At 55.1% G+C, this 24188-nt stretch overlaps 1 protein-coding gene across 1 annotated transcript; it reads left to right on the forward strand.

Moving 5' to 3' along the window:
* Positions 1–5009: 5009 nt before the first annotated feature.
* Positions 5010–21632, forward strand: CDX1 (caudal type homeobox 1). Its single transcript, XM_025924591.2, has 3 exons — positions 5010–5454; positions 19944–20089; positions 20611–21632. Exons 1-3 carry the CDS (start codon positions 5010–5012, stop codon positions 20809–20811), a joined length of 792 nt encoding a protein of 263 aa, XP_025780376.1. The 3' UTR covers positions 20812–21632.
* The last annotated feature ends 2556 nt before the right edge of the window (positions 21633–24188 follow it).

Genomic DNA, 24188 nt, shown 5'->3' on the forward strand with positions numbered 1-24188 from the left:
ATAAGATCAGGTCACTGTAGTGCACTGTGAAGGATGGGCTAACAAAGGCGACAGCAGGGGGCTAGTATGGAGGCTGTTGGAGTTGACTATGGACTGGCTGCCCTCCCTCCAGCACTGGATCGTAAATAGAGACTGTGGGAATGCACCCTATAGGGAGTTAGGACTTGTGGGCCCCAGTCCATGCTTAACCACTGACTCACGGAGTGACCTTCCTTTCCTTCCCTGGCTGCTGTATCTCCTTTGAACAAAGGGTCCGATGCGCTGCCCCATCAGATGATTCTGCCCCTAGGCCTTAGGTTCTAGCATCCTTTCTGCTCCCTAAGTGGCGATGTACTGGAGGGCTGCCTTCCTTCCCCACAGGGAGCAGGAGAATCAGGGAGTCTGGCAGGGGGTCAAGTTGGAGACCAGGCAGCCTGTGAGCCTTCCGGTAGTACCCCGCAGTGCCAGCAGGTGACGCCCCAGCCTCTGGAGGACGAGACGAAAGGTGCGGGAGGGGGAGGTGGGGAGAGGGGTGCAGAAGGAAAAGACTTGTCGCAGGAGCCCCAGCACCCACCCGTGAGCCTCACATCTGCCCCCTGGAGGTGGGCAGGGCAGGAACGGCCATCCCTGCTTTCACCTCAGAAATAGCTCAGGCTGGGTGGCTCGGTTGGTTCAGCGTCCAACTTCTGCTCAGGTCATGATCTGAGGTTCAAGCCCCGCAGCAGGTTCTCTGCTGTCAGCACAGAGCCTGCTTCGGGTTCTCTGTCTCCCTCTCTCTCTGCCCCTCCCCTGCTTGCTCTCTGTCTCTCTCTCTGTCTCTCAAAAATAAACATTTAAAAAAGAAAGAAAGAAACAGCTCAGACAGAGAGAGTTCCTCACCTAAGGTCACAGAGTGAGTCAAGGCCCTTGGGCTGCAGTCTGGGTAAGTCGAAAGCCAGGCCACCAGCCTCTCTTAAGCAATCCACTTCCAACTGAAAGCTCAGCCCAGAACCTTTCCTCTTCCACGGCCATAAACCTGTTTACAAACCGAGTTATCACCAAGATCTTTATGAGGCCATGTCTCTGCGCCCCACCCCTGGAGGCTGTGGTCAGGTATGTGAGAGTAGCCCAGAGGGAAGAGGGGCCACCGGGGAGCCAGAGGCAAGGAAGGGTCCAATAAACAGCTGCTCCCAGAGATAAGGGGCTATCAGAGGAAGAGGCTGTGACGCGGTGGACGGGGGCTTCTCCGCACAGTCACAGTACCGTGCTGGATCACCGTCTGAGACAACCAGTTCCCAGTGGGCAGATGGGGACACTGAGGCCCAGGGAGGCAGGTGCTCAAGGTCACATGGCGAGTCGGAGGCTAAGGTGGGGCGGGACCTGCCATTTCAGATTCCCCGCCTGGGACTTTTGAACAAGGTTACAGTGTTCTCAGGAGGGGGAAGCAGGATTCACATCAGGGCTGGTCTCGGGTCTCTGGTTGGAGGGGTCCATCTAAAGGTGAGGGTAACGGGAGAACTGAGGCTTTTTTGCATGAGCCAGAGGAGGAAGGGGAAGCAGATATTTGTATAAGCAAAACCCCGGGTTTAAGAGAGAGACGCACACAGCGCACGACCTTCCCAGGCTGGAGAGGAAAGAAAAACTTCCAGAGAGGCCACGGGCCTGCTATGCGGCCTCCGGGGAGTGACTTCACTTCTCTGAGCTCCAGCTGCTTCATCTGCAAGGTGGGGGTGACAAGACCCTGCCTCACCCTACCTGAAATAATACATGCAAATGACTTGGCCTCCTGCCTGGCACTGAGTGAAGGAGCGCGTTGGCTCTGTAAGGGTCTACCATGGTCAGCATGCAGCGAAGTCTATGTTGTCCCTGCTCTCCTACTCTCTTGGAGGGGGTGGTGCTTGGAGGATCAGCAGGGCTGGGCCGAGGACCCCTCGGGCACTCTGGGTGGGCAGCGAGAAAGGCCAGTGGGGTCCGGAGACCCAGCTCCCGGGCCCAGCCCCGTGCCTGTGTGACCTTGCCTAGATACCTGGACCTCTCTGTGCTTCCTCATCCAGGAAATGGGGCCAGCCTGCTTTGCCCCGCCCTTCCCAACACCCAGGGTTCAGGAAAGAGCAGGCCCAGGGAAAGGTGGAAATAGAGGCCTACCCCCAGGATGTGTCTGTGGAGCAGGAGGCCTACCCCAGCCTCCACCCTGGGAGAGGACAACCCTGAGGGGGTTCCCTTGAGGGGATCACGAAGCCGGTGGGATGACTCCCCCAGGCCTCAGGGCTCCCTGGTCTTGATCTCTCCTGGATCAGGAAATAGGCCCCACTCTGCCCGAAAGGCCCTCATCTCTCAGCCACCGCCCAAGTCCTGGGCACCGTCTTGGTCATTTCTGGACCCCTGCCCGGCTTCCCCGCTGCTCTTACCAAGATGTAATTTCACCTTTATCTGTGATTATTTGATTCATACATGCTTCCCACACCCCCCCCCCACCAGACTATAAAACCCCAAGGGCAGGGCCTCACTACCATAATACATATTTGTCAAATGAATGAATACACGAGCGAATGAATTCCTGTATCTATTCCCGAGCTCTGATTTAGCATATTGTTGGAATTAGAGGGCACCCAGAAACTACCAACCTTCCTGTCCCCCAGGATAGGCATGCTTTCTGCAGCGTCCGTGACCAGAGACCTCCAGCAGTCACCTGCATACCTCCTGTGATAATGAGCTCACTATCTATTTCCTGACAGCCCATTTCCTAATGGATGGCCCTTCAGAGGGCACTCTATTACGGATGGGTTGAAACCTATGTCTGTCTATGCCTACAGCTTTCTCTCTCAGGTCCCAGATCTGTCCTGCGCGGCTCCCCACACTCAGAACCTCAAGTCCCGTTCCAGATTTTCTCCTCCTGCTGAGCAATCCTGGTTTTGTCAACTCAGAGAGGAGAACCCTGTCTTTTTGGGCCTCTTCTTTGTATACTTGTCAATTTTTGACTGACCGCTTGAAAGAGTCAGAATTTCACCGACACGCCCCCTTCCTGACCTGGGAAAGGGAGCCTTTCCCGCAGAGGCAACCATGGGCTCATTCCATGTCAGTGACAGGCAGCTCCCTTTCCCCACCGGCTTTCATTTTGTTGCATAAACTTGGGCATGGCCCCTTTCCTTGCTGGGCCTCACTGCTGCCACCTGCACAATGGAAAGTTCCTCTGATCAGGAAGGGGAGCTCCGTGCTTCCTGTCCCCGATTCTGTTATAGTACCCATTGGAACCCCAGATGGTCAAGATTCTGACCAGCGCCAGCTTCATTGGGTAGGTCACCTGTACAGTCACCCAAGGCCCAGTGTTTAGAAGGGCTCCATGGGTGGTTAAATCTTCTCTGTCGCCATCTTGCAATTCTGAATAATTTTTGAGCAAGGGACCTCACGTTGTCATTTTGCACTGGACCCTGTAAATTATATTCAGATCCTGACATCTGTCTGGATGTAGCCTTGAAATGATGCTGACCTGCCCTGGCAAACTAATGCAGTGACCCAAGGGAGGGACAGGTTGATAAGACCCTGATTCTGTCCACCTTTTGGGGGCCACACGTCTCTGCACAGGTAGGGTGTCCCCAGGAAATGTTGGAGGATCAAACACCGTCGGGGGCTTCTGTTCAGCTCGTTGGCACCGAACCCCACCCCCCGTGGAAAGGGAACCCGTCTCCCCAAGACTTCCCGACCCAGGGCCTTGTCCTTCATGAATCCTTCCCCAAATCTCTCAGCCTTGCTGCCCGTTCCGGGCTCCTCAGCTGTTTTACACACTCCCTCTTGGTTAGCTGTGAAATGTTTACCAGTCTTTCTTTAATCGGGGGAGGGACACGCATGAAGCGTTTAAAATACCAATGGGCCCCAGCTATAAGTGAACCAAAGCTTTTAGACCTTGATCACACAGGCCAACTGTTAAAAAAATCAACTGGAGAATTTTGCATCCAGACTGAGTGTTAGATAAGACTCAAGAATTTGTGTTAATTTTGTTAGATGTGTCTAATGGCATATTATGCAAGAAAGTGTCCATGTGTTTTAGAGATGCATGCGGAAGTATGTAGGGGTGAAATGACATGGTGTTTGAAGTTTGTTTTAAAATACTCTGGCAAAAAGAGGGGAGTCGATAAAATAACTGTTACAAAAACTTGATAATGGTTGAAGCTGAGTGATGGGTATATAGTGGCTCATTACAAATTCCACTTGTGTGTATGTTTGAAACTTCTTAGTAAAATAAAGGGGGCGGGGGAGGGAAGCGCCTGCTGAGAGAATTGTGAAAAATTCCCCAGAATGTCCTCTTAAAGATGCCCCTCTTTAAGAACTTTCTCTGGAGAGTCAACTCAGGAAAACTCCCCGATTGTATGCAGACTCCTGTATGTGCATATGTGCATTTTCCCGGAAAAACCTCCACAGCTTGCTTCGGAGGCTCAGAGGGGTCGTGACCCCTCCCCCCCCCCCCAACATTAAGGACCCGCTACCTTACAGAGGGAACCCTGTTTGAAGTCAGGTTGCCCCCTCACCTCAGGCTGATCACTGCGGAGTGAGCCACAGGCCCGATGTGGCTGTGTGACGCTGGCCTGGGGTTCCCCCCCGCCGGCCCCTCGGATCCCTTTTCTCCACCTGTAAGATGGGGTCACGGGCGGTCCACGCGGCCCAGGGAGAAGGAAGTGTTCGGGCCGCCAGGCCGTCGGCCCCGCAGGAGCCCCACACCTAGCGATGCCTCGACGCTCGCCCGGGACGCGTCCTCCGCGCCCCCGCCCCCTCCAGGCCCCGGCCCGTCCACCTCCCGCTTGGGGCAGCAATTTGTCTCCTTTTGAACCCCCCGCCCCCGACGGGTTTCCCCCTTTGATTCGCGGCGCGGAGGCTCCCCCCCGCTTTGAAATGCAAACCCGCCCGGGCTGGGGCCGCGGGCGCCCGGAGCTATAAAAGGCCTGGGTGGGGCGGGCGCGGCGGCAGGGCCCGCGAGTTCAGGTGAACAGTCTGCTCGTCGGGGCGGCCGGCAGCGGCGGCTCCAGGGCCCAGCATGCGCGCGGGGCCCCGCGGCCACCATGTACGTGGGCTATGTGCTGGACAAGGATTCTCCGGTCTACCCCGGCCCCGCCAGGCCCGCGAGCCTCGGCCTGGGCCCGCAAGCCTACGGCCCCCCGCCCGCGCCCCCTGGGCCCTCGCAGTACCCCGACTTCACCGGCTACTCTCACGTGGAGCCGGCCCCCGCACCCTCTGCGGCCTGGAGCGCGCCCTTCTCTGCGCCCAAGGACGACTGGGCCGCCGCCTATGGCCCAGGCCCTGCGGCCCCCGCCGCCAGCCCAGCCCCGCTGGCATTCGGGCCCCCTCCGGACTTTAGCCCGGTGCCCGCGCCCCCTGGGCCTGGCCCAAGCCTCCTGGCGCAGCCCCTCGGCGGCCCGGGCGCACCGTCCTCGCCCGGAGCGCAAAGGCGGACGCCCTACGAGTGGATGCGGCGCAGCGTGGCGGCGGGAGGCGGCTGTGGCAGCGGTAAGGACCCCTCCTTCACCCTGAGCCTTTGGAAGGTTCCCCTGGGCACCGGCAGGTGCTGGGACCAGGCCCAGTTGCCCCCTGTCTCACCCCTGCCGTGGCCCCGCTTGGGTCCCCCCTTTGGGCCTCCCTGACCTCTCTGGTCCGGGGGTTGCTGTTCTCTCAGCTTCCCCCTTCAGAATCCCAGCCTGCCTGAGCCTTAGCTTAGGAAGCACAACCTGTCCTTCTGTATGGATAGGGAAATGGAGACCCTTAGTAGTGAAGAAACTCGCCTTGTGGTTGCCTGGCAAGGCTGGAACTAGAACGCGGGTCCCCAGGTTTATGCCAGGGCTCTTTCAGCAACACTGGCCCTGGTGGTCATCCCTTTCTTCCACTCCCTATCCCAGCCCCAAGAGGAAGCTGCACACCATACCCAGAAGGGGTGGTGCATTGATTGTGTGAACACGGGCGGATCACTTTCCTTTCCAGGTCTCAGTGCCCCCATCAGTACAGTGGAGAGAGTGGCGGGTCATATCCTTTGGACTGAAAAAGAGCCCTCTTCGGTTGAATTGGTGTGGGGGTCCATACCTTGCCATCCCAGGGCCCTCCCTGAACTCTTGACCCTGGGGGAGGGGAAAGCAGGAGCAGTTGGGAAGGTGGCTACTGTTTGGCTCCTGAGACAGTGAACCTCCTGCCCCCAGGCAGGCCTCTCTGATCCACCCTCTTCAAAGGCAGAGGAGGGGGCAGGACAAAGGGCCAGCTTTAATGAGGGGCGGCCTGACCTCCTTTATAGGTCCCCCCTTTGTCATGTAACAGGCTGCCCCTTGGCTCAGTAGTGACTCCTGTTGGCCGGAAAGTGAACACGATACCCCATTGTCCCGACTGTGTCCGGCCTGTCCTGACAAAGGCCACCTGGCCTTAGGGGCGGGAAGTTGGCCTGCCCACCCTTTGATGTCCGACCCCTCCCCCCTTCCTCCAGCTGGGAGGGAGCCTGGGACTTCCCCCACCTCCTCTCTCTCTTCACCCCCATGTCCCTACACACACACTCCTCACTCGCTGGGACAGATGCTGGGGAGGTCTGGCTATAATTGTAGCACCTTCTTGGGAGGCCCAGGGACACAGAAGCTCCTATCAGCCTCCAGAGGCCTCAGAGGACTGGGGTGGATGCCCCAGCTCTGCCACTCATTTGTGTGACCTTGGCTAAATACTAACAGCTAACGTTTATGGAACACTTACTAACGGACCAGGCACTGCCTAAGACCTTGTGTGCATTAACCCATTTAATTCTTACAACATTATTGAAGGTACTGTCATCATCCCCATTTTTACGATGAAAAATCTACGACCTAGAGGGGTTAAACCCTTATGCAAGGACGTATAACCAGTAAATCGTGGGGCTGGGACTTGAACCCCGGCCGATTGACCACCACGCCTGTGTTCTAATCCTCTAAACAATAGCTTCTCTTAAATTAGTCATCTTTTCTGGGTCTCAGTTTTACCATCTGTGACATGATAGGGAAGGGTCTTGTACCTTTGTTTGATTTTAAAGGGGCCCTTTAGAAAAATCTGGTGGAAAATACAAATCTTCCCCCTAGAAAAAAAGTGTTGCCTAATTCAGCAGATAATCTGAGGGATTCTAGAAGCTCCAAAAAGATTTCTCCGTTGACCCTGGTTGAGAACCCTGCGTTAGATTGAATGAGAGGAGGTGTCTGGGGCCACTGACTCCCGGTTTTGTGTCCGTTCCCTGGAGAAAGAAGCCTGCTTTTCCTGCTTCTCTATTCTAGTTGTTGCTTCCTCCTGATCAGGCAGCTTTGGAGATGGATGGCGAGGTGGCAGCTGGGGGAGGTCCAGATGGAGGAGGAGTTCCTCGGGAGCAAGGACCTGGAGAGGGTGCGCCCGGGGGGGTCAGAGGACAGGTGGGAGGCCTGGAGGAACTTTCAGGCTGTGTGACGTCAGGCAAATCGCCGCTCCTCTCTGGGCATAGGATCTTCGAGGGAACCCGGCCCCAGCCTCTGGTCTCAACCAGTCATTTGAAAACTGTTGTCCCCAGGCAGATAGGAGGCCCAGCTGTAAGTCTGCCCAAAGGCAAAACACCTTTCCCCTTTCACTCCCAGAAAGTAGAAAGAGAGGGCCAAGGGAGGTTTGCAGGCTCCCAAGGAGAGTGGCTGCCCCAGAAGCCAGGTTAGACTTATTCTGCTGAGGACACAAGATCGCCAGCTTTCTAGAAGCTAGAAGCTGCTGCCTGTCTGCCCAGGGACATCTGACCAGTGTTCCTGAGATGGGGCAGGATTGGAATGGGGTTACAGACCTATCCTGAGAGAGAGGCCAAGCCCCCCTCCCCCCCCCCCCCCCCCCCACTTACTGTGGCCTCAGTTTCTTCTTCTGAGCCATGAAGACCCCGGGGCTCTGGCGTGCTGCCCGTGTAATGCTGCTATCTAGGATGGCAAAGGGAAGGTCAGCACCTGCCAGCACACCACCCCCCCCCCAACAAATGTTGCTGGCCACCTGGTCCTCTTGCCAGCCCCTTCTCTCCTGCACTTGAGCTTCTAGCACTCTAGAACATTTGAACTGGACAGTTGGGAGACCAAACAGGCAGTTGGGGAACTGAAGCCCAGGGACGGCAAACGATGTACTTGTTTCGCGCCAGTGGAGGCTGAGCTGGGATAGATGTTGGGGGAGTCTGTTACAATTTCTCCGATGGTTTCCCATTGGAAAATCTAGACTGCCTGAAGTCCACCAGACTGTAGAGCATCAGCACCTGGCCCCCGCCTGCCTCCCCAGCCTCGCCCCAGGCTACTTACTCTCTCCTCGGCCACCAAGCTCTAGACGCTCCAGCCTTCTTTTACTTTCCCAGATGTGCCATGACCTGCCGCAGGTCTTGTGCATGTGCTGTTCCCTCTTCCTGAAAACTCCTTGGCCCTGACTCTTGGCAGGCCTAGCTCCTTCTCACCCTTTAGGTCTTAGCTTGATGGTCATCTCTTCAGAGAGGTCCTCCATGATTTCCCAGGGAAGGCTCCCCCTATACACACACTGATAATCTTTACCATGTTTCATTCAGAGCACTAACCCTGCTATCAGTTTACCCACTTATGTGTGTGTGTGTGTGTGTGTGTGTGTGTGTGTGTGTTGTCTGTTTCCCCACCCACTAAGGTAAACGCCCATGAGGTCCAGAGCCACATCCATTTGGCCCATCACTACATTCCAGATGCCATCTCAGTGCATGGCATTTAGTAGGGGCTCGATACATTTTGTTGAATGGATGAACAGGACAAGTGTGAGGAACAGAAAGACAGCTCTGAGAGAAGAGGGGGGAGATGAGATCTGGGCTTTGACATGTTTCTGAGGTCCCAGCCCTGGAGATGGGCCCATGACTGTCCAGCTGATTGAGCTCTTGCCTGTGATGGAAGCCTGGTTGCTCCCCCTCTCCCTCCTGGGACGGTACTGCGGCCTCAGCCGAGGAGGTGGCTGAGATGAGACTGGGACTACCACCTTGGCTTTACCCTGAGGGACAGTGAGAACTGGAGGGAGGAGGGAGAGGCTGTTGGGCTCCATCCCATAATCAAAATATTAACCAATTCTGAGTGATTGCTGTCACTTGACTGGGACCAGGATAGGACAGGACTATAAGGGGTCCTATTTTGTGGTCTTCCCTGTTGGCGTATATAAATACCAGCTTTGTCATTAAGAGGGTTATACATCACCCTCTGTCAAAGGCTCAGCATCTATTCCTTGGGAATCGACAATACTTCACAGGTTAGTGGCCTTTGGGGTGGTTGATGTCCCACACAGGCCAGGGAGATGCTCGCGGGGATGATGAGGCTGTTGCAGCAGGGTTTAGGTCTTGGGCCAGCCCCTTCAGATTTCAGACAGAGAAACTGAGGCCCGGCGAGGGGATGAACCCTCCTCTCCCCACCACGATCCAGATCCCCTCTGTTGGCCCGTTGCCACAGCCACCAGCCTGGCCTCTCACCTTCACCCTCTCTCTGATACCCCAGCTGTCCTCACAGCCATTACCAGATGTACCTTTTCAAGGCACATCGCCTGATCCAGAGCATTCCGTGGCTCTCCACTGCCTTTGGAATGCCCGTCTCGTTGTATGTCATTTCATTGCTTTCAAATCCAGCCCCATTTCTGTGGCATTCAGAGCCCCCTTGAGAGGGCTGTTGAAGACACTCTCTCACTAGTTGGTCTAGATACAGAAATGCTTACTGGGGGTGGCTTTTGGCTGCGTTTGGGAGCCTCAGGCCTGGGACTGCATTTCTGTTAGAAGCTGCCGAGCCTTAGGCAAGTTAACTTGGATCGCCTCTCTGAGCCTCAGTTTCTTCCACTATAACATTAGGATAATAATAGGATTGTACCTTGAAGCAATGGGGCCCATCGAGCCCAGCCCCTCTGCTTGGCACACAGTAGGTACTTAGTATATCAGTGCCTATGACTGTCTCTGCCTGTCCTTAGCAGGTGCACGGAAACACACACCTCACACTCCCTGCCTCTCCAGTCCGGGTCCCTCAACCTAAATTACCCACCCTTCCTTCCTACATCTTCACTAGTTCAAACGCTGTGCCTTCGGGGCCACGGCCACCTCCTCTAGAAAGTCCTCCTTGGTTTCCTCCCCTCCAAGCACTACGTCAGGCCCTTGTTTTCACAGCATTTACCACTGTCTTCTTTACCCCTTCCATCTCCCTCAAGGACCTGTCAGAGTCAGCCCCGTCCTTCTCACCATGCCTTCCCGGGGGCAGGAGCTCGTGGCAAAGCTGAGAACTATGGCATTGGTTGAGTCCTCCCTGTGCACCAGGCAGCGTGCCAAGAACTTTGCACGGGTTTTCTCACTTAAGCTTCGTAACGACCTTAAGAGGTGCGAGGATCTATTATTAGCCTCATTTTACAGATAAAGTTAATGAGGCTCAGAGAGGGTGAGGTACCTGCTCGAGCTCACATAGCTAGGATGCAAACAGCACGGGCTTCAAACCCAGACTCCACGGCCTAGGGAGTATCTACCAAAGAAAGCAACCCACTCAGCAGCCCCAGACCCCTGCCCATGTGCGTCCCAGCCCGGGTGGGGAAAGGAGGCTGGTCAGGGAGGAGCTGGAAGACGAGGGTGGGGGGAGGGTGGGCACAGCAGGGGCCAGGCTGTTTAAAACTGGTTCTCTAGGCAGAAGCTGGATTTGACACCTCGTCTCTCAGATGTAGCTGGGAAGGGGAATGACCCAGTTAGAAGGTGGCAGAAGGCTTTTTTTGGTTGGGTGTTTTTTTTTCCCCCCCGCTTTGGCAGATATTGCTGCCGAGAGCTCAGGGAATCATTCTGAAGGTCTAAAACAGCTTTGTTAGCAGTAAGGTCTGGCTTGTCAGGAGGAAGTTATCTTCGTGCGCTGGCCCTCCGGTTTCTGTTCTGGAGCTCCTGGGATTTGGAAACAACGTTTGCATCTGGAGTCAACGTGGGTGAACTTGTTGAACCCTCCCCATGCCACACTTCAGCCCTCAAGCTTGTAGGGGTGCACAGGGAGGGGGCAGACATTAGTGGAAGCCGAGATTGACCCTTCAAGTTCAACACCTTCCCGTGACTTCCCGTTGCTCTTGAAACCAAATTCAAACCCCTCACCCCAGGGCTCAGAGCTCTGCTGGTCTCTCCAGCCTCACCATGTGCCTCTCCCATTCGTTCATTTATTCGTTCAGGCAGGCAGACTGGGGACTCTGGCCAGGAAGGCAGACTGGGGGCTCTCGGGAGCTGACGTTGTCTGCCCCTTGCTCTGCTACTCTCTGCCACGGGCCTTTGCACATGCTGTTCTCTCTTCCTGGCACATTCCTCTCGTCTTTGATATAGAAACCTCCTCAGCCTTCAGGTCTTGATTGAAATGTCACCTCCTCCAGGAGACCCCCCCAAAATAATTAAAGGAGGTCCCCCCCCCACCCTCCACCCCTGCAACTTATTCTGGCTCTCAGCTCTATGCTTACTTTCCTTCATGCTAATCCCAGTTTGTAACTATTTTGTTTGTTTGTTTTTAGTCTGCCCCCCTCCCATGAAAGAGGGGAAGGAATGGTTTAACAAATCAATCCTGATCATCTACCATAGTAATAACGACATGAACTAGTACCTAGTAAGTACTCGGTACGTGCTTAGCATTTCCTCAAATGCGGGTATTTCTGACCCCAGAACTGCACATTTCTGCATTAGATTAGTGGCTTTGACTAAGGCTCTGGGAGCAGGGGAGCTGGACAGAAGGACTGAGGTTGAGCTGACCAGCTGATGGGTTGGCTGTGGGGGCCGGAAGTGCCTCTTGGGCTTTTGGCCTGAGTATCTGGAGGGTGGTAGCCATTTACCGAGATGAAGGAGACCAAGGAGCAGATTTGTGTTGCATATTCAGCAAAGACTCATCAGGTACTCACTGTGTGTCAGGCACCATTGTGGGGCTGTGGGAGCAAGACGGCATCATCCCTACCCTCACGGAGCGGACCAGGGGAGCAAGGCGCTGGGGGGAGGGGGCTTGCAAAGGTCACCCCGTGATCTAGGAAAGGGCTGGAGCCTAGAGCCCCTCCCTGCATCGCACCCAGAATGTGTGACCTCAGGACCCAGGCCTGCAGACAGTCGGGCAGGAAGTTGACTTCCAGGGTGACCCTGGTAGGGCAAGGCTGAAAGGGGCACCAGGAAACAGCTCAGAGAGTCCTCAAGCTGTTCAGGCCTGGGGGAAGACACGGAGGGACACAGTTGCTGTTTGCCAGTCGTAGAAGGGCTGTTCTGGGTCAAGGGCCCCCCCCCTTATTTTTTGGCACCCCTGTGGAAAAACCGAGGGAAAATATAAGTAGGTGGTGGATGTAAGAACAGGCTGCTTTGCAGATACTACAAGCACACTCCGCTTGGGATGCGACACAGCTGTGGGCATCTGGCCCGAGGGAGGGTTTTGGTCTAGGAGGGCTCTCCAGTTGAACTTTCTGTGATCGCGGAAGTGCTGGGTATCTCTTCTGTCCAGTCTGCTAACTAGCCACGAGTTAGTTAATTCGTGTCCTCAGTTTACAGGTGTATTCCTGGGATCCAGAGAGGTTCGGTGACTTGCCTGGGCTCACGTCGTTGGCCTGTGGCCAGGCTGGGGTGGAACAGACAGGTCTCCCCGACCCTGAACTTTTCTGTCTTCCTCATTGCCTCCCACAGCCAGGCCAGGCCGTGTGCCTCCACGGAGAAGACATGGCAGGGGACGATGCCAGGGTGGCCTGGGAGGAGAGGGTGCAGTGCCAGCTGAGTGCTGTGGCTGGGAAGGAGGGTGACAGTGGGGAGGAGAAGCTGGCCTAAGGCTGCAGGACCTCCCCACGCCCCTCCCCCGCCCCATGCCAGCCTCACCCCTGCTCCAGAGCTTAAATGAGGAACCGTGATGGAGCAGCCTGGCCCTGGCCACACAGCCGGAACAAGGACCCAATCAGGGCGCAGTAGACACCCTCAGGGCCCAGGAAGGGACATCCATTCATCATGACACCGGCCAGGTCAGGGCTGCCACAGCAGAGGTCCCACCCCTGCTGGTGGGATGGAGAATCAAGCCCAAGCCGAACATCCATACGCAGCGGCCGGGCCGGATCTCCCCGCTCGCAGGCCAGTGTGTTCCTTGCCCTGCAGCTCCCCATCGGGCCGCATTCCTCTGTCTCCCTAGGGACCCTTCCCGCATCCGCTTCCGCAAATAGCTCAGCTCTCCTTGACATCCCCTTAGCTCTTTGCCCTTTACCAACTGCTTTCCCGTCCAAAGCCAAAGAAGTTCAGTCACTTGTCAAGTCCTTCGGCCTGGGCCCAAGCCCTTAGAGGAGGGCTCAGAGCTGCAGAGAACTTCAGAATCTATAGGCCCTCAGCGCTGATCTTCTTCTGATGCACCGGAGAAACTGAGGCCTGGAGAGGAGAAGGGACTTATTCAAGACCACACAGATGGCACAGAATTGGGGCCAGGAAACACTGACTTCAGCTAGTGGTGCAGAATAGCGTCCGTGGGCTGCCAGAGACGGCAGGGAGAGCAGGATGCCGTGGATCGGGGCTGGAGTATTTTTAACAGGCCTACCTGCGTACATGTGTGCATACCGCGTGTGTGTTTGTGTGTTGGGGGGGATTGTGATGCACAGTCAGGATGGGGCTGGACCACACGGGGAGGGGGCATGGAGGGTTGAGGCTGGGTCAGTGTTCCAGGCCCTGAGGGCCAGAACTGGCAGTGGCTTCCCCAGGGCCACAAACCTAGCAGGAAAAGGACAAAGGAAGTGCTGACCCGGGGGCCATTTGATTTTCTTGGAGCCACCCACCCCGCCCTGGGGACAGAGGCTGAACTCTGTCCTCGCCTGGCCCAGGCTGGGTGGGAAGGCCCCACCGCAGGCCGCTGTGGCTCCTGTCCCCTATCCTCCAGCTGGGCAAGCCCAGTATCTAGGCTCTCAGACAGGGGAATCGGTCTCAGAATTCTTTCGGCAAAAATAACAAACACAACCAGAGAATCAACAAACATTGGGAGCCTCATGTTTCCAAGTTGGAGAGGACCTTATAAATAAACAGTCTCATCCAGCACATCCCCCATTGCCCAGATCCATTTCCCAGCCTTTCTGCCACATGGCTTATCGTGCCACTGTTGGAAATCAGCACGGTCTGCCCATCCTTGCGCACCTACTAAGTGCCAGGTACTGCGCTAGGCGTCCTCCATTTATGTCAAGTGATCCGCTGTGCCCCCCGGTGGTTGGAGATAATTATGGGAGACCTCACCCTGTGTGAGAGGTTCTGGTGCTCTTTCTGAGGCTCGACAGACCTGGGTTGAAATCCCACCTGCCAGATGTGTGGACCTCTCTGAGCCCCAGTTTGCTTATCTGTACGTAGGGGTAACAGCAGCCCGGTTTCATAAATTGTTGAGAGATGTGTGCGAGCACCTCACACGTGGACATGTTGGCCATTATTAGAATGTTAGTTGCCTGCATTGTATAGATACAGAACATGATGCTTAGAAAGCTGAGGTGACTGGTCCTAGATCACCCAGCCAGTGAGAAGCTGTATTGCACAATCCCAGAGGTCTGCTTGCTCAGACCACCTCATGCCTGGGGCACCTGAGAGCCGGTCACACATCAAATCCCTGAGTCCCATTTTAGCCCCACTGAATCTGAATTTCTGGCCTAGAATCTGTGCTTTTAAAGAGCTTCCCAAGACCTCCAGTGTGCATGCTTTCGGAGATGGGGACTTTGCTACCTCCACAGCCGCCCAGTGCACACGGATGGGCCATTCCTCGTGTCCCAAAGCCTGAGCAAAGAGAAAGCCTCTCATTTGGGTGAGTTATCCAAGGATCTTCCCTGGTGTGCTCACCACTGAAGAGCTGGAGGGGGCTCCCCACCCCCCCTCCCACCCACTCGCACTGGCATCTGGCCCGGAGGGTTATTCATTAGGTGGCTGGGAGCGGCTGGCCTCCGTCAGACACCTGTTGCAGGAGCCTGGACTTCCCTCTCAGCCCCAGCATCCCAGGGGCCTGTAAATCATTCATCCCAGGGCCCTCTCCCTGCCTGCTGCTCTCACACACCTCCCTGCCCCCTCCCTCCTAGGCTCCTGGGTGGCACAGGTGCTCATAGGAGGGGGAAGGGAGGGTGGCTTGGGGCAGTCAAGAGTTCTGGCCTAGAGCTGGGACTGGAGCCCAGGGCTCCTGACTGTCATTAAAAATACAAATTCATATCGCACATGGTAAAAAAAAAAAAAAAAGAGAGAGAGAAAGAGAAAAGAGAAAGGAAGGAGGAAAGGAAGGAAGGAAGGAAGGAAAGAAGGAAAGAAGGAAGGAAGGGAGGGAGGAAGGAAAATAATAAATGAGGGGAGCCTGGGTGGCTCAGTCAGTTAAGCGTCCAACTTCGGCTCAGGTCATGGTCTTGTGGTTCGTGGGTTCGGGCCCCATTCCGGGCTCTGTGCTGACAGCTCAGAGCCTGGAACCTGTTTCAGATTCTGTGTTTCCCTCTCTCTCTCTGCCCCTCCCCCACTCGTTTTCTTTCTCTCCCTCTCTCTCTCTCTCTCTCTCTCTCTCCCTTTCTCAAAAATAAACATAAGAGAAAGAGGAAGGAAGGAAATAAAGGAGAGACAGGAAGGAAAGAAAGGAAAGAAAGAAAGAAGGGATGGAGGGAAAGAAAGAGAGAAAGAAAGAAAGAAAAAAGAAAGAAGAGAAAGAAGGAAGGAAGAGAAGAAAGAAAGAAGCAAGAAAGAAGAAAGAAAAAAAAAGAAGGAAAGAAAGAAAAGAAGGAAAGAAAAGAAAGGAAAAGGAAAAGAGAATCCTCTCAAAGACTTACATTCTCACCTTCCTGAGGCCCCACAGCTTCTAACTCCCTCTCCAGAGGCAGCCCTGTTATTGGCTTGTATATTCTTTTAGAAAGAATTCTATGGGTACACATACATGTGTGAGTGTGTATGTATGTGTGTGTGTGTCTCCCCACTTTTATACAAAAAAAAACAGTAACATGCCATTCACGGTATTTTGTCTTTTTTTTTCTCAACATACCTTAGAAATCACTCCATATTAGTATCTAGGGACCTTTATAGTTTCTTTCTTTTCTTTTTTTTTTTCTTACCATTTTATTTATTTTTGAGAGACAGAGAGAGACAGAGCGTGAGCAGGGGAGGAGCAGAGAGAGAGGGAAACACAGAACTCGAAGCAGGCTCCAGGCTCTAAGCTGTCAGCACAGAGCCCGATGCGGGGCTCGAACTCACAGACCACGAGATCACGACCTGAGCCGAAGTCAGACGCTCAGCCACCTGAGCCCCCCAGACACCCCAGTATAGTGTTCCTCTTCGTGGACGTACCATCTCTTATTTAGCAAGTTCCCTACGTGTAGACATGTACAGTTTTTACTCTTGTGCCTTTCAAAACAGCCATAGCTTTGGGCACTTTTTCTGTGAGATCAATTCCAGGAATTGGGATTAATGGCTTGAAGGGTGTGTGTTAAATGAGGCTAGATAGTACCAAGTTGGGCTCCAAGGAGAATGTTCCAGTTATTACTCCGTGGACAGCATATGGGATCTGTTGGTTCCCGGACCACAGTGTGATACCAAATGTTTTGTTCTTCGGCAGAGCCATTTTCTTAGCAGTAAAATGGTGTGCTTTGAGAGCTTCACCAGATAGAGGTTGGCCAGTGGTTCCTGAGCCTACCAGCCCCATCTCCTGGGCCCAGACAGGAGGCGACAGGGTCTGGGGGCTGGGTCTGCCCTGGCAGGAACAGCAAGAGATAATTACGCGGCTAGAGCCCTATCTCCTATCTGGTACCCCCCTCCTCAAATCTGGGATGAGTCAAGCTACGGTTTGGGTGGCCAGAGCCCAGGGTTTATACCACTACCAGGCAGGATGGCCCTCGGCAAAGATGCCCCCCTTCTGAGCCCCAGTTTCTCCCCCATTACGAAACTGGGTGTGATGGATCCCCGCTTCCTCATCAGAAAAAATGGGAAGGAGCCCTGGGTGCCTGAGGAAAAGGGTGTCTTTGTAAGCGCTGCTTGTAATCTCAGGCTGTTTGGGTGGGAAGGGAGCCTTACAGCCCCACTTCAGGCTGTGAGTGTTCTGGGAATTTTCAAGGGCCCACCCAGCCTGTGGACCATCCAGCCCCAGCCCAGGGCTCTCGGGGGCCTGCCCTCACCATGATCTGGCCCCTTCCTTCCCAGAAGTACAAGTATAACAGTGGTCTGCTCTTTGAGCGTCTCCTGCCCAGGATTAGGGGGCCTCTTGGGGGGCTCTGTGGACCCTAAGCCTGACGGGGTGGGGAGTTGTGCCAGGAGCAAGGAGTGGGACTCTAGACCAGATGACATGGCCTTGGGCAAGTCCACACTTGCAGGGGGCTTCAGTGACCCCGACTGTCCAGGGACGTTGAACTAGAAGGACTCACGAGGTCTCTATTATTTGGACCTCCAGCAGTTGTATAACCTGCTGGAACCCTCCCTCAGTCTCTTCATCCGTAAAATGGGAGGAGACTAAATCGAGCCCTTCTGGCGTTAGCCCAGCGAAGATGCAGAGCTCTGTTGGGCTCTGGGGGTGGTGGCATTAGGCAGAACTGTTTTTGAGTTGGCGTTGAATTTTCTAGGCCAAGGAAGGGCCCATCTGGAGCCAAGGCCTCAGCAGCCACTCCCTTGTCCCTTTCCTGGGCCAGACCTGGCCGAGGGCCGAAGTTGTCCCGTGCTACATCAGGCGGTGGGCTGAGGTCAGTGGATGTGGAAGCGTCCAGTGCGGTTCTGCTGCTCTGGCAGGAAACCCAAGGAAAAAAGCCCAGAAACATCTGCTGTCTCCCATTTTCCACAAAACCATTTGGCTCTTGGGGAGCCCGGTGGCCGTCCTGCCAAGCTGCGTGGGCTTAGTAGTGGGGCGGGAGCTGGAAGAGGGGTGGGTGGTTAGCACAGGGATGCTGAGGGACAGGCAAAGCCAGAGCTGTGACCCCGGGCGGGGGAAAGGCCAGGCTGTGTGGGGGTAACTGGGTAAGGTGGAGCAGGGTCGATGGTGATTCCAAGACCCGCCATACCCTGGTGGGACACACGTGTGGGCCTGAAAGTGCTTGCGTGTGCCTCCTATTTATAGCCAAGTTCTCAGCTTCTTACGAAGGAAGCTGGTGTTTAGTCAGGCCCCCGCACCAGCCCAGGCCAAGCATGACTCTTAATATTCTCTCCAGACAGACCTCTGATCCCAGCCCCAAAGAGAGCCCTGACATTAACCCCAGTCGGTCCTCAAGTCCAGCTCTTGGCCCCAGGCTGAGCCCTGTAGAGAAGCCAAGCCACATCCTTCTCTCCTGGGTTATTGCGGGACTATCTGTGCTTCCCCCATCCTCTTGCCAATCTGTCCTCCATGCAGCAGCCAAAGTCATATTGAAACCTACATCAGACTTCCTGTCTCCTGGGCTCAGAACCCTGCAATGGCTCCCATCCCAGACAGAGTAAAACCCAGAGTCCTTTTCATGGCCGGTAAGGTTCTGGATAGCCTGCCCTTCTGTCCTGGCTCACGGCACTCTGGCTATGCCAGCCTCCTCACTGTTCCTCACACATGTCAGATGTCAGGCATGCACCTACCACGGGGCCTTTGCACTTGCTGTTCCCTGCACCTGGAACCCTCTTCCCCAGACACCTGCATGGCTATTTCCCTCGCCTCCTTTAGATCTTTGCTTAAATTCCCCTTCTCAGTAAGACCTTCATGGACTACTCTATTTAAAATCACATACTCTCGGGGCACCTGGGTGGCGCAGTCGGTTAAGCGTCCGACTTCAGCCAGGTCACGATCTCGCGGTCTGTGAGTTCGAGCCCCGCGGCGGGCTCTGGGCTGATGGCTCAGAGCCTGGAGCCTGTTTCCGATTCTGTGTCTCCCTCTCTCTCTGCCCCTCCCCCGTTCATGCTCTATCTCTCTCTGTCCCAAAAATAAATAAACGTTGAAAAAAAAAATTAAAAAAAATAAAATAAAATCACATACTCTCTCCTCCCCAAATTCCCAGTCCTCTCGTCCTGCCTTCTTTTTCTCTGGAATACCTATCAATTAACATATCATATATGTAGTATTAACATATCAAATTATTTTGGTCTAGCTCCCTCCACTAGAACCTAATTTCACTGTGAGAAGGGATTTTTTTTTTTTTTTTTTTTTTTTTTAGTTTTGCTTACTGGTATACCCCAGTGGTTGGCCCACAGCAGGAGCTCAGTAAATATTTGTAGCCTGAGCCTGAGTCACTGCTCTGTGCCCGCAGAAGAAGCGGCAGGGTGGATGGCTCTGGGCAGACCAACCCCAGCTTGGGACTTGGTGTCTAGGGCCAGGGCCTTTTGAGGTACCTGACAGGTCCTCAGGGCCACCAGCTGTCTCAGTGCTTTCTGTTTGGTCTCGGGGCCAGCAGCCGCCAGGGGTCTGACGGAAATTGAGGAGCGCCCACCCCAGGACGGTGCGGCAAGCTTCTGCCTCTATCTTTGGTCGCTCTTCCCCACTCTCTTCTCATGCGCTGGAAAGAGGGGCAGCTGACTCGTCATTAGTCTCCATCTGGCCTGGCCTGCCAGGTGACCCTCTGTGTCGCCGGTGTGAGTGCCTGTGGTCTCAGGATCCTGAATCAGAACCACCAGGGGGGCTTGCTAAAAATGCAGACTCTATCGCCAGGCTTTCCAGTTCACAGGGTCAGGGATGGCCGGGAAGCTGTGTTTTCCACAAGCTCCCCAAGTGTCCATTGCACGGCGGCATCTGGAAACTGCTGGGTTAGAGCTGGTGGAGCTGGCGATCACAGTAGGGTCAGAGGAGCCAGATTGAAACCCCAGCTCCACCAGCAGCTTGCTGTGTAACCCTGAGTGAGTTGCTTCTCTTCTCTGAGCCTCAGTGCCTCCCCAAATGGGCATGAGAGCAGTGCCTGCCTCTCAGGTTGGGGGTCTCCAAGCCTGACGCTGGGGGAGTAATTGTTACCCCAGGCCTCGGTGTGTGTCCCTCCCCACCTCAGGGTTCTCCCTTGGGGGCCTGGATTTCTCCCTTCACGGGGCCCTGCCTGGGCCTTTTACAGGCCCCACCCACCCACTCACCACGTCTCCTGGCCCCTCTGCTTCTCAGGTAAGACCCGGACCAAAGACAAGTACCGCGTGGTCTACACCGACCACCAGCGCCTGGAGCTGGAAAAGGAGTTCCACTATAGCCGTTACATCACCATCCGGCGGAAGTCAGAGCTGGCCGCCAATCTGGGGCTCACTGAACGGCAGGTGTGTGGGTACCCCCACCTTAACCACGGGAGCAGTACTGGGAGTCTGGCCTCCAGGCTGTCAGGCAGATTACGGACTCAGTCAAGGGAGAACAGAGAGGTTGAGTCTCTGGCCATAGTCACACAGCATAGCAGAAACCCAAACCCCACTATCCCTGACCCCCAACGGGGGGGATAGGGGATCTGCTTAGCTATAGGCTACAGCAGGCTATGATGATTCCTGTTTAAGTCCCAGGGAGCGCAAGGAAGTCTTCCTGGAGGAGGGGTGTTAGAGCATGGCCTTAGAAAATGGGGACAGAGGAGGTTACAGAGAAAGTTGTCTTTAGGGTTGCAGGTTGTAGACGGGGAGGATGTATTCAGCGTCCATGAATAGTCTGGGTGGTGGTGCAGGAGGGAGGCCCGAAGCCCCCTGTGGAGGAATAAGAGCCCAGCTATCCTCCCTCTCCCTCTCGCTCTGCCTTTTGGTCTCCCCCCCCCCCCGGCCCCCCCAACCTAGCCCATCTCTGCTCTCTGATACCACAGGTGAAGATCTGGTTCCAAAACCGGCGGGCAAAGGAGCGCAAAGTGAACAAAAAGAAGCAGCAGCAGCAGCAGCCCCCACCGCCAGCCCACGAAGTGGCCCCCACCGCAGCTGGGCCGTCCCTGGGGGGCCTGGGCCCCAGCTCTGCCAGCCTCTTGGGTGCCTCCTCCCCAATGCCTGTTAAGGAGGAGTATCTGCCATAGCCCCCTGCCCCCGCCCCGCGGGCTGGGGGCCTGGGGACTCCGACGCTGGGCATGTGGCTCCCGTTAAGGCCTAGGAGGCTCGGTCTGAGTCCCAGCCCTGCCACTGACCTTCTAGGTAACCTTGGACAAGTTGCCCACCCAGCCCTTGCATCCCCTTGGCCCATCTGTGCAGTGAGCCTGTGGGAGAAGGACCTTTCCAGCTCCTGTGTTCTAGGCCTCAGGGGGATAAAAGAACCCAGGGTAGGAGGTCTCAATCCCCAGAGGGCTAGGTGAGGGGCCATAAGTCCCTAGGTCCCACCTCCCCTTCCATAGGTTCAAGGGTGGGAGGCCTCTGGAGGGAGTGCACTGACTCTGGAGAAAGGGGGCAGAGCTGAGAGAAGATGGAAAGCTTGCAGCCTGGAACCGAGGGGGAGGGATGCGGTCAGCTCACACCTGCCTCTTCCTGCAACCTCCCCTCCGGCTGCCCCCCCCCCGCAAATTGCCCTGACCCCTGTCCAGGCTGGATGCAAAGCGCAAAGCCCACAAGACAGGTCATCAGAGCAAGAGGCTCTGATGACCGACCCCTCTGGACCACAGAGCCACATCCCCCCGCGAGCATTCTCAGTGGGGCCTCCAGATGGGGGGAGCCAGGGGGGCCCAGAGGGGCAGCGTCCACCTCCCTAGTTTCTGTCACCCCACTAGGCTGTCCCTTAGGGCCCAGGCCCCAGGGAGTCCCCGGGGGACTTCCTCTGGACCAAGCGGAGCTCACAGCTGGGCAAGCGTTGTACATAGAGTGGAATCTCTTGGATGCAGCTTCAAGAATAAATTTTTTTTCTCTTTAAAAAGAAGTATAAAAATCATTGTACACAGCATTAAAGGAAGAGGCTGAAGAAGCATAAACCGTCCTCACCTTTCCCTAACAATTGCGCGGTCCCCTCCAGTCTCTGTAGGCCTGTAACAAGGTCACCTTTAAAATGTGTTTGAAAGATCAAAAGAGGACATTGTTAGAGTAAGTCCATGAGACTATGTAAAATTTTAAGTGCATTTTATAAGCAGAATCATCAGACCCAATATATCAGTTTTGTTTTTTTTTTTATTACTCAAGTATTTTCAGCTCACATTTTTCTTTCAACAGATGATATTTATTGGGAGCCCCCATGTGCCAGGCCTGGCTGAGCCCACAAAAGTTCCTTGACCCACAAAAGTTCCCAGTCGGAGCTATGCCCTGGGCATCAAAGGAACAGAGCATCCGGGGAGCCCAGAGTGGGCTCCCAGCTTATAGCAGAAGGTCTGGGAGGCTTCCTGGAGGAGGTGATGTTTGGATTGAGGCCTAAAGGTCTAGTAGGTGCTGTTAGACCAAAAAAAGACCAACATACTCATAAAAAAGAGTACTAACAATGTGAACTTAAAATATAATTTTTTTAAACTCCTGAGACAAGCTACTGTTCTCAACTCCCTTCCAGGGGCGGGCAGAAGTCTGGGGCCTTCGCTCCTGAGGAGCCTCTGGTGCCAGCTGCCTGCCCCTGTTTACCGTTCTGGGATGTGGCCCAGCCATAAAAAGTGTGTGCAGCCTGCCTGCCTGCCCTTTGCTCCTGGGGCACGTGACAGCAATGCACAAGGTGAATGCAGTCCCCACACAAGCCCCTGGGAGCAGCAGGCACTTCCCCCTCCTCCTGCTGGTGGCCTGGGAGACAGCACAGCTTCCCCGAAGATGGTGGGCATCTAAGGCCTGGGAACAAGGCAGTACCAGGGAAAGGACTATGCTTCCAAGAGCAGAGGAGGAAGGTTGGTGGCAGGTGTGGTTGGCAGCGCGTGGATTCTGACCTTCACAAATATTTGCTGTGTGACCCTGGGGTAACTGCATCTCCTCTCTGGGCCTCATTTAAGAAGTGGCTCAGGTCAAGTAAGTTTGGCAAGTCCCGCAGACTCAACCCTTCTGGGGGCGAGAGTGGTACGTAAACACATCGAAGGCTCTGATATGTCCTGCAGCAAAGAAACCCCTTGACTTTTCTTTAATCCAGCATTCTCCATGCTTTGCTACCCAGGAGCCCCCTACCAGCCCCTGCTAGCACCCCAGGGAGCACCACACACTCTGGAGTGTGGGGGTGCTGTGAGCTGGAGGGCCATGCTTCAGCTGTAACTCGGTGTTCACGGCACGTTTTGTCACATGGCCTGGCCTCTGGCTTGACTACCTCCAAGCTCTGAGACTTCAGACAACTTACTTAGCTTCTCTGAGCCTCAGCCTCCTCGTTTGTCAAATGGAAATGAAATACTTTGACCTATCCAGAATTTAGCACAGGGTAGGTGCTGTCTTTTAGCCACCTGCTTACAGGGCTGTTGTGTCCTACTGTGAGATGCTGGCGGGCCCGCCTAATGTCCCCACCACCCCAAGGCTGAGGACAGATGGTGGTGTGGAAGATCTGAGGCAGGGCAAGCCTGTCCCCAGCCACAGGAAAACCTCTGTCTGGCGGGAGGGCGGTGGCTGGGCCTGGCAGGCTGGGTGAGCGGCAGGTGGGGCCCACGTGGAAGGTCAGGGGGCTAGGTTGGGCCCACAAGTGAGGTTGATCACCTGTCAACCTCCAGAAAAGAGGAAACCTTTATCTAAAGGGACTTTCAAGCAGTGTCATGGGCTGCCTTGTGAGGTAATGAGTTCCCTATCACTCAGAGGGTCCCTCCAGAGCCTGGGGTGTTGTGGCTCAACAAAGGGACCCCTCCTGGGGCACCTGGGTGGCTCAGTCGGTTAAGCGGCCGACTTCGGCTCAGGTCATGATCTCGCGGTCCGTGAGTTCGAGTCCCGCATCGGGCTCTGTGCTGACAGCTCAGAGCCTGGAGCCTGTTTCAGATTCTGTGTCTCCCTCTCTCTGACCCTCCCCCGTTCATGCTCTGTCTCTCTCTGTCTCAAAAATAAATAAACGTTAAAAAAATTTTTTTAAAGAAGAAAGGGACCCCTCCTGTCCTGTCAGACCCAGAAGCCAGCCCAGTGCTAAGAGGTATTCTAGCTTTTCTCTCGTGAGGAGCTGCTGTCACTTCTGTTTTGTATATAGCAATTTTATGTCCCCGTTCCCCCTGGGGGGCAGGCGCTGGTGGCTGGAGACTGGGGCTCCAGACAAACATCAGATATGGCTTGGCCTGCCCCTCAAAGGCCCATGGCCTGGTCATGGCCTCCAGCAAATCAGAAGCATGCCCATCAGCACTATGTTTTGCATGCAATTTCATCTGCAGACCCCTAATGCCCCGCTGAGAACCTCAGTCTGTAGAGCTATCCTATCGACTGCCAAGAGATCAGTGTGGGCAGAGCAGAGAGGGCCACAGCTCCACTCTAGGGGAGGACTCAGCCCAGCTCTAGGAATAGAAAGGGTCTCCCGCTCCCCAGGGTATGTGTGTGCACACGCACGTGT

This window comes from Puma concolor, chromosome A1 (assembly GCF_028749965.1).
Source record: "Puma concolor isolate L17-30 chromosome A1, mPumCon1.1.hap2, whole genome shotgun sequence".
NCBI lineage: Eukaryota > Metazoa > Chordata > Mammalia > Carnivora > Felidae > Puma > Puma concolor.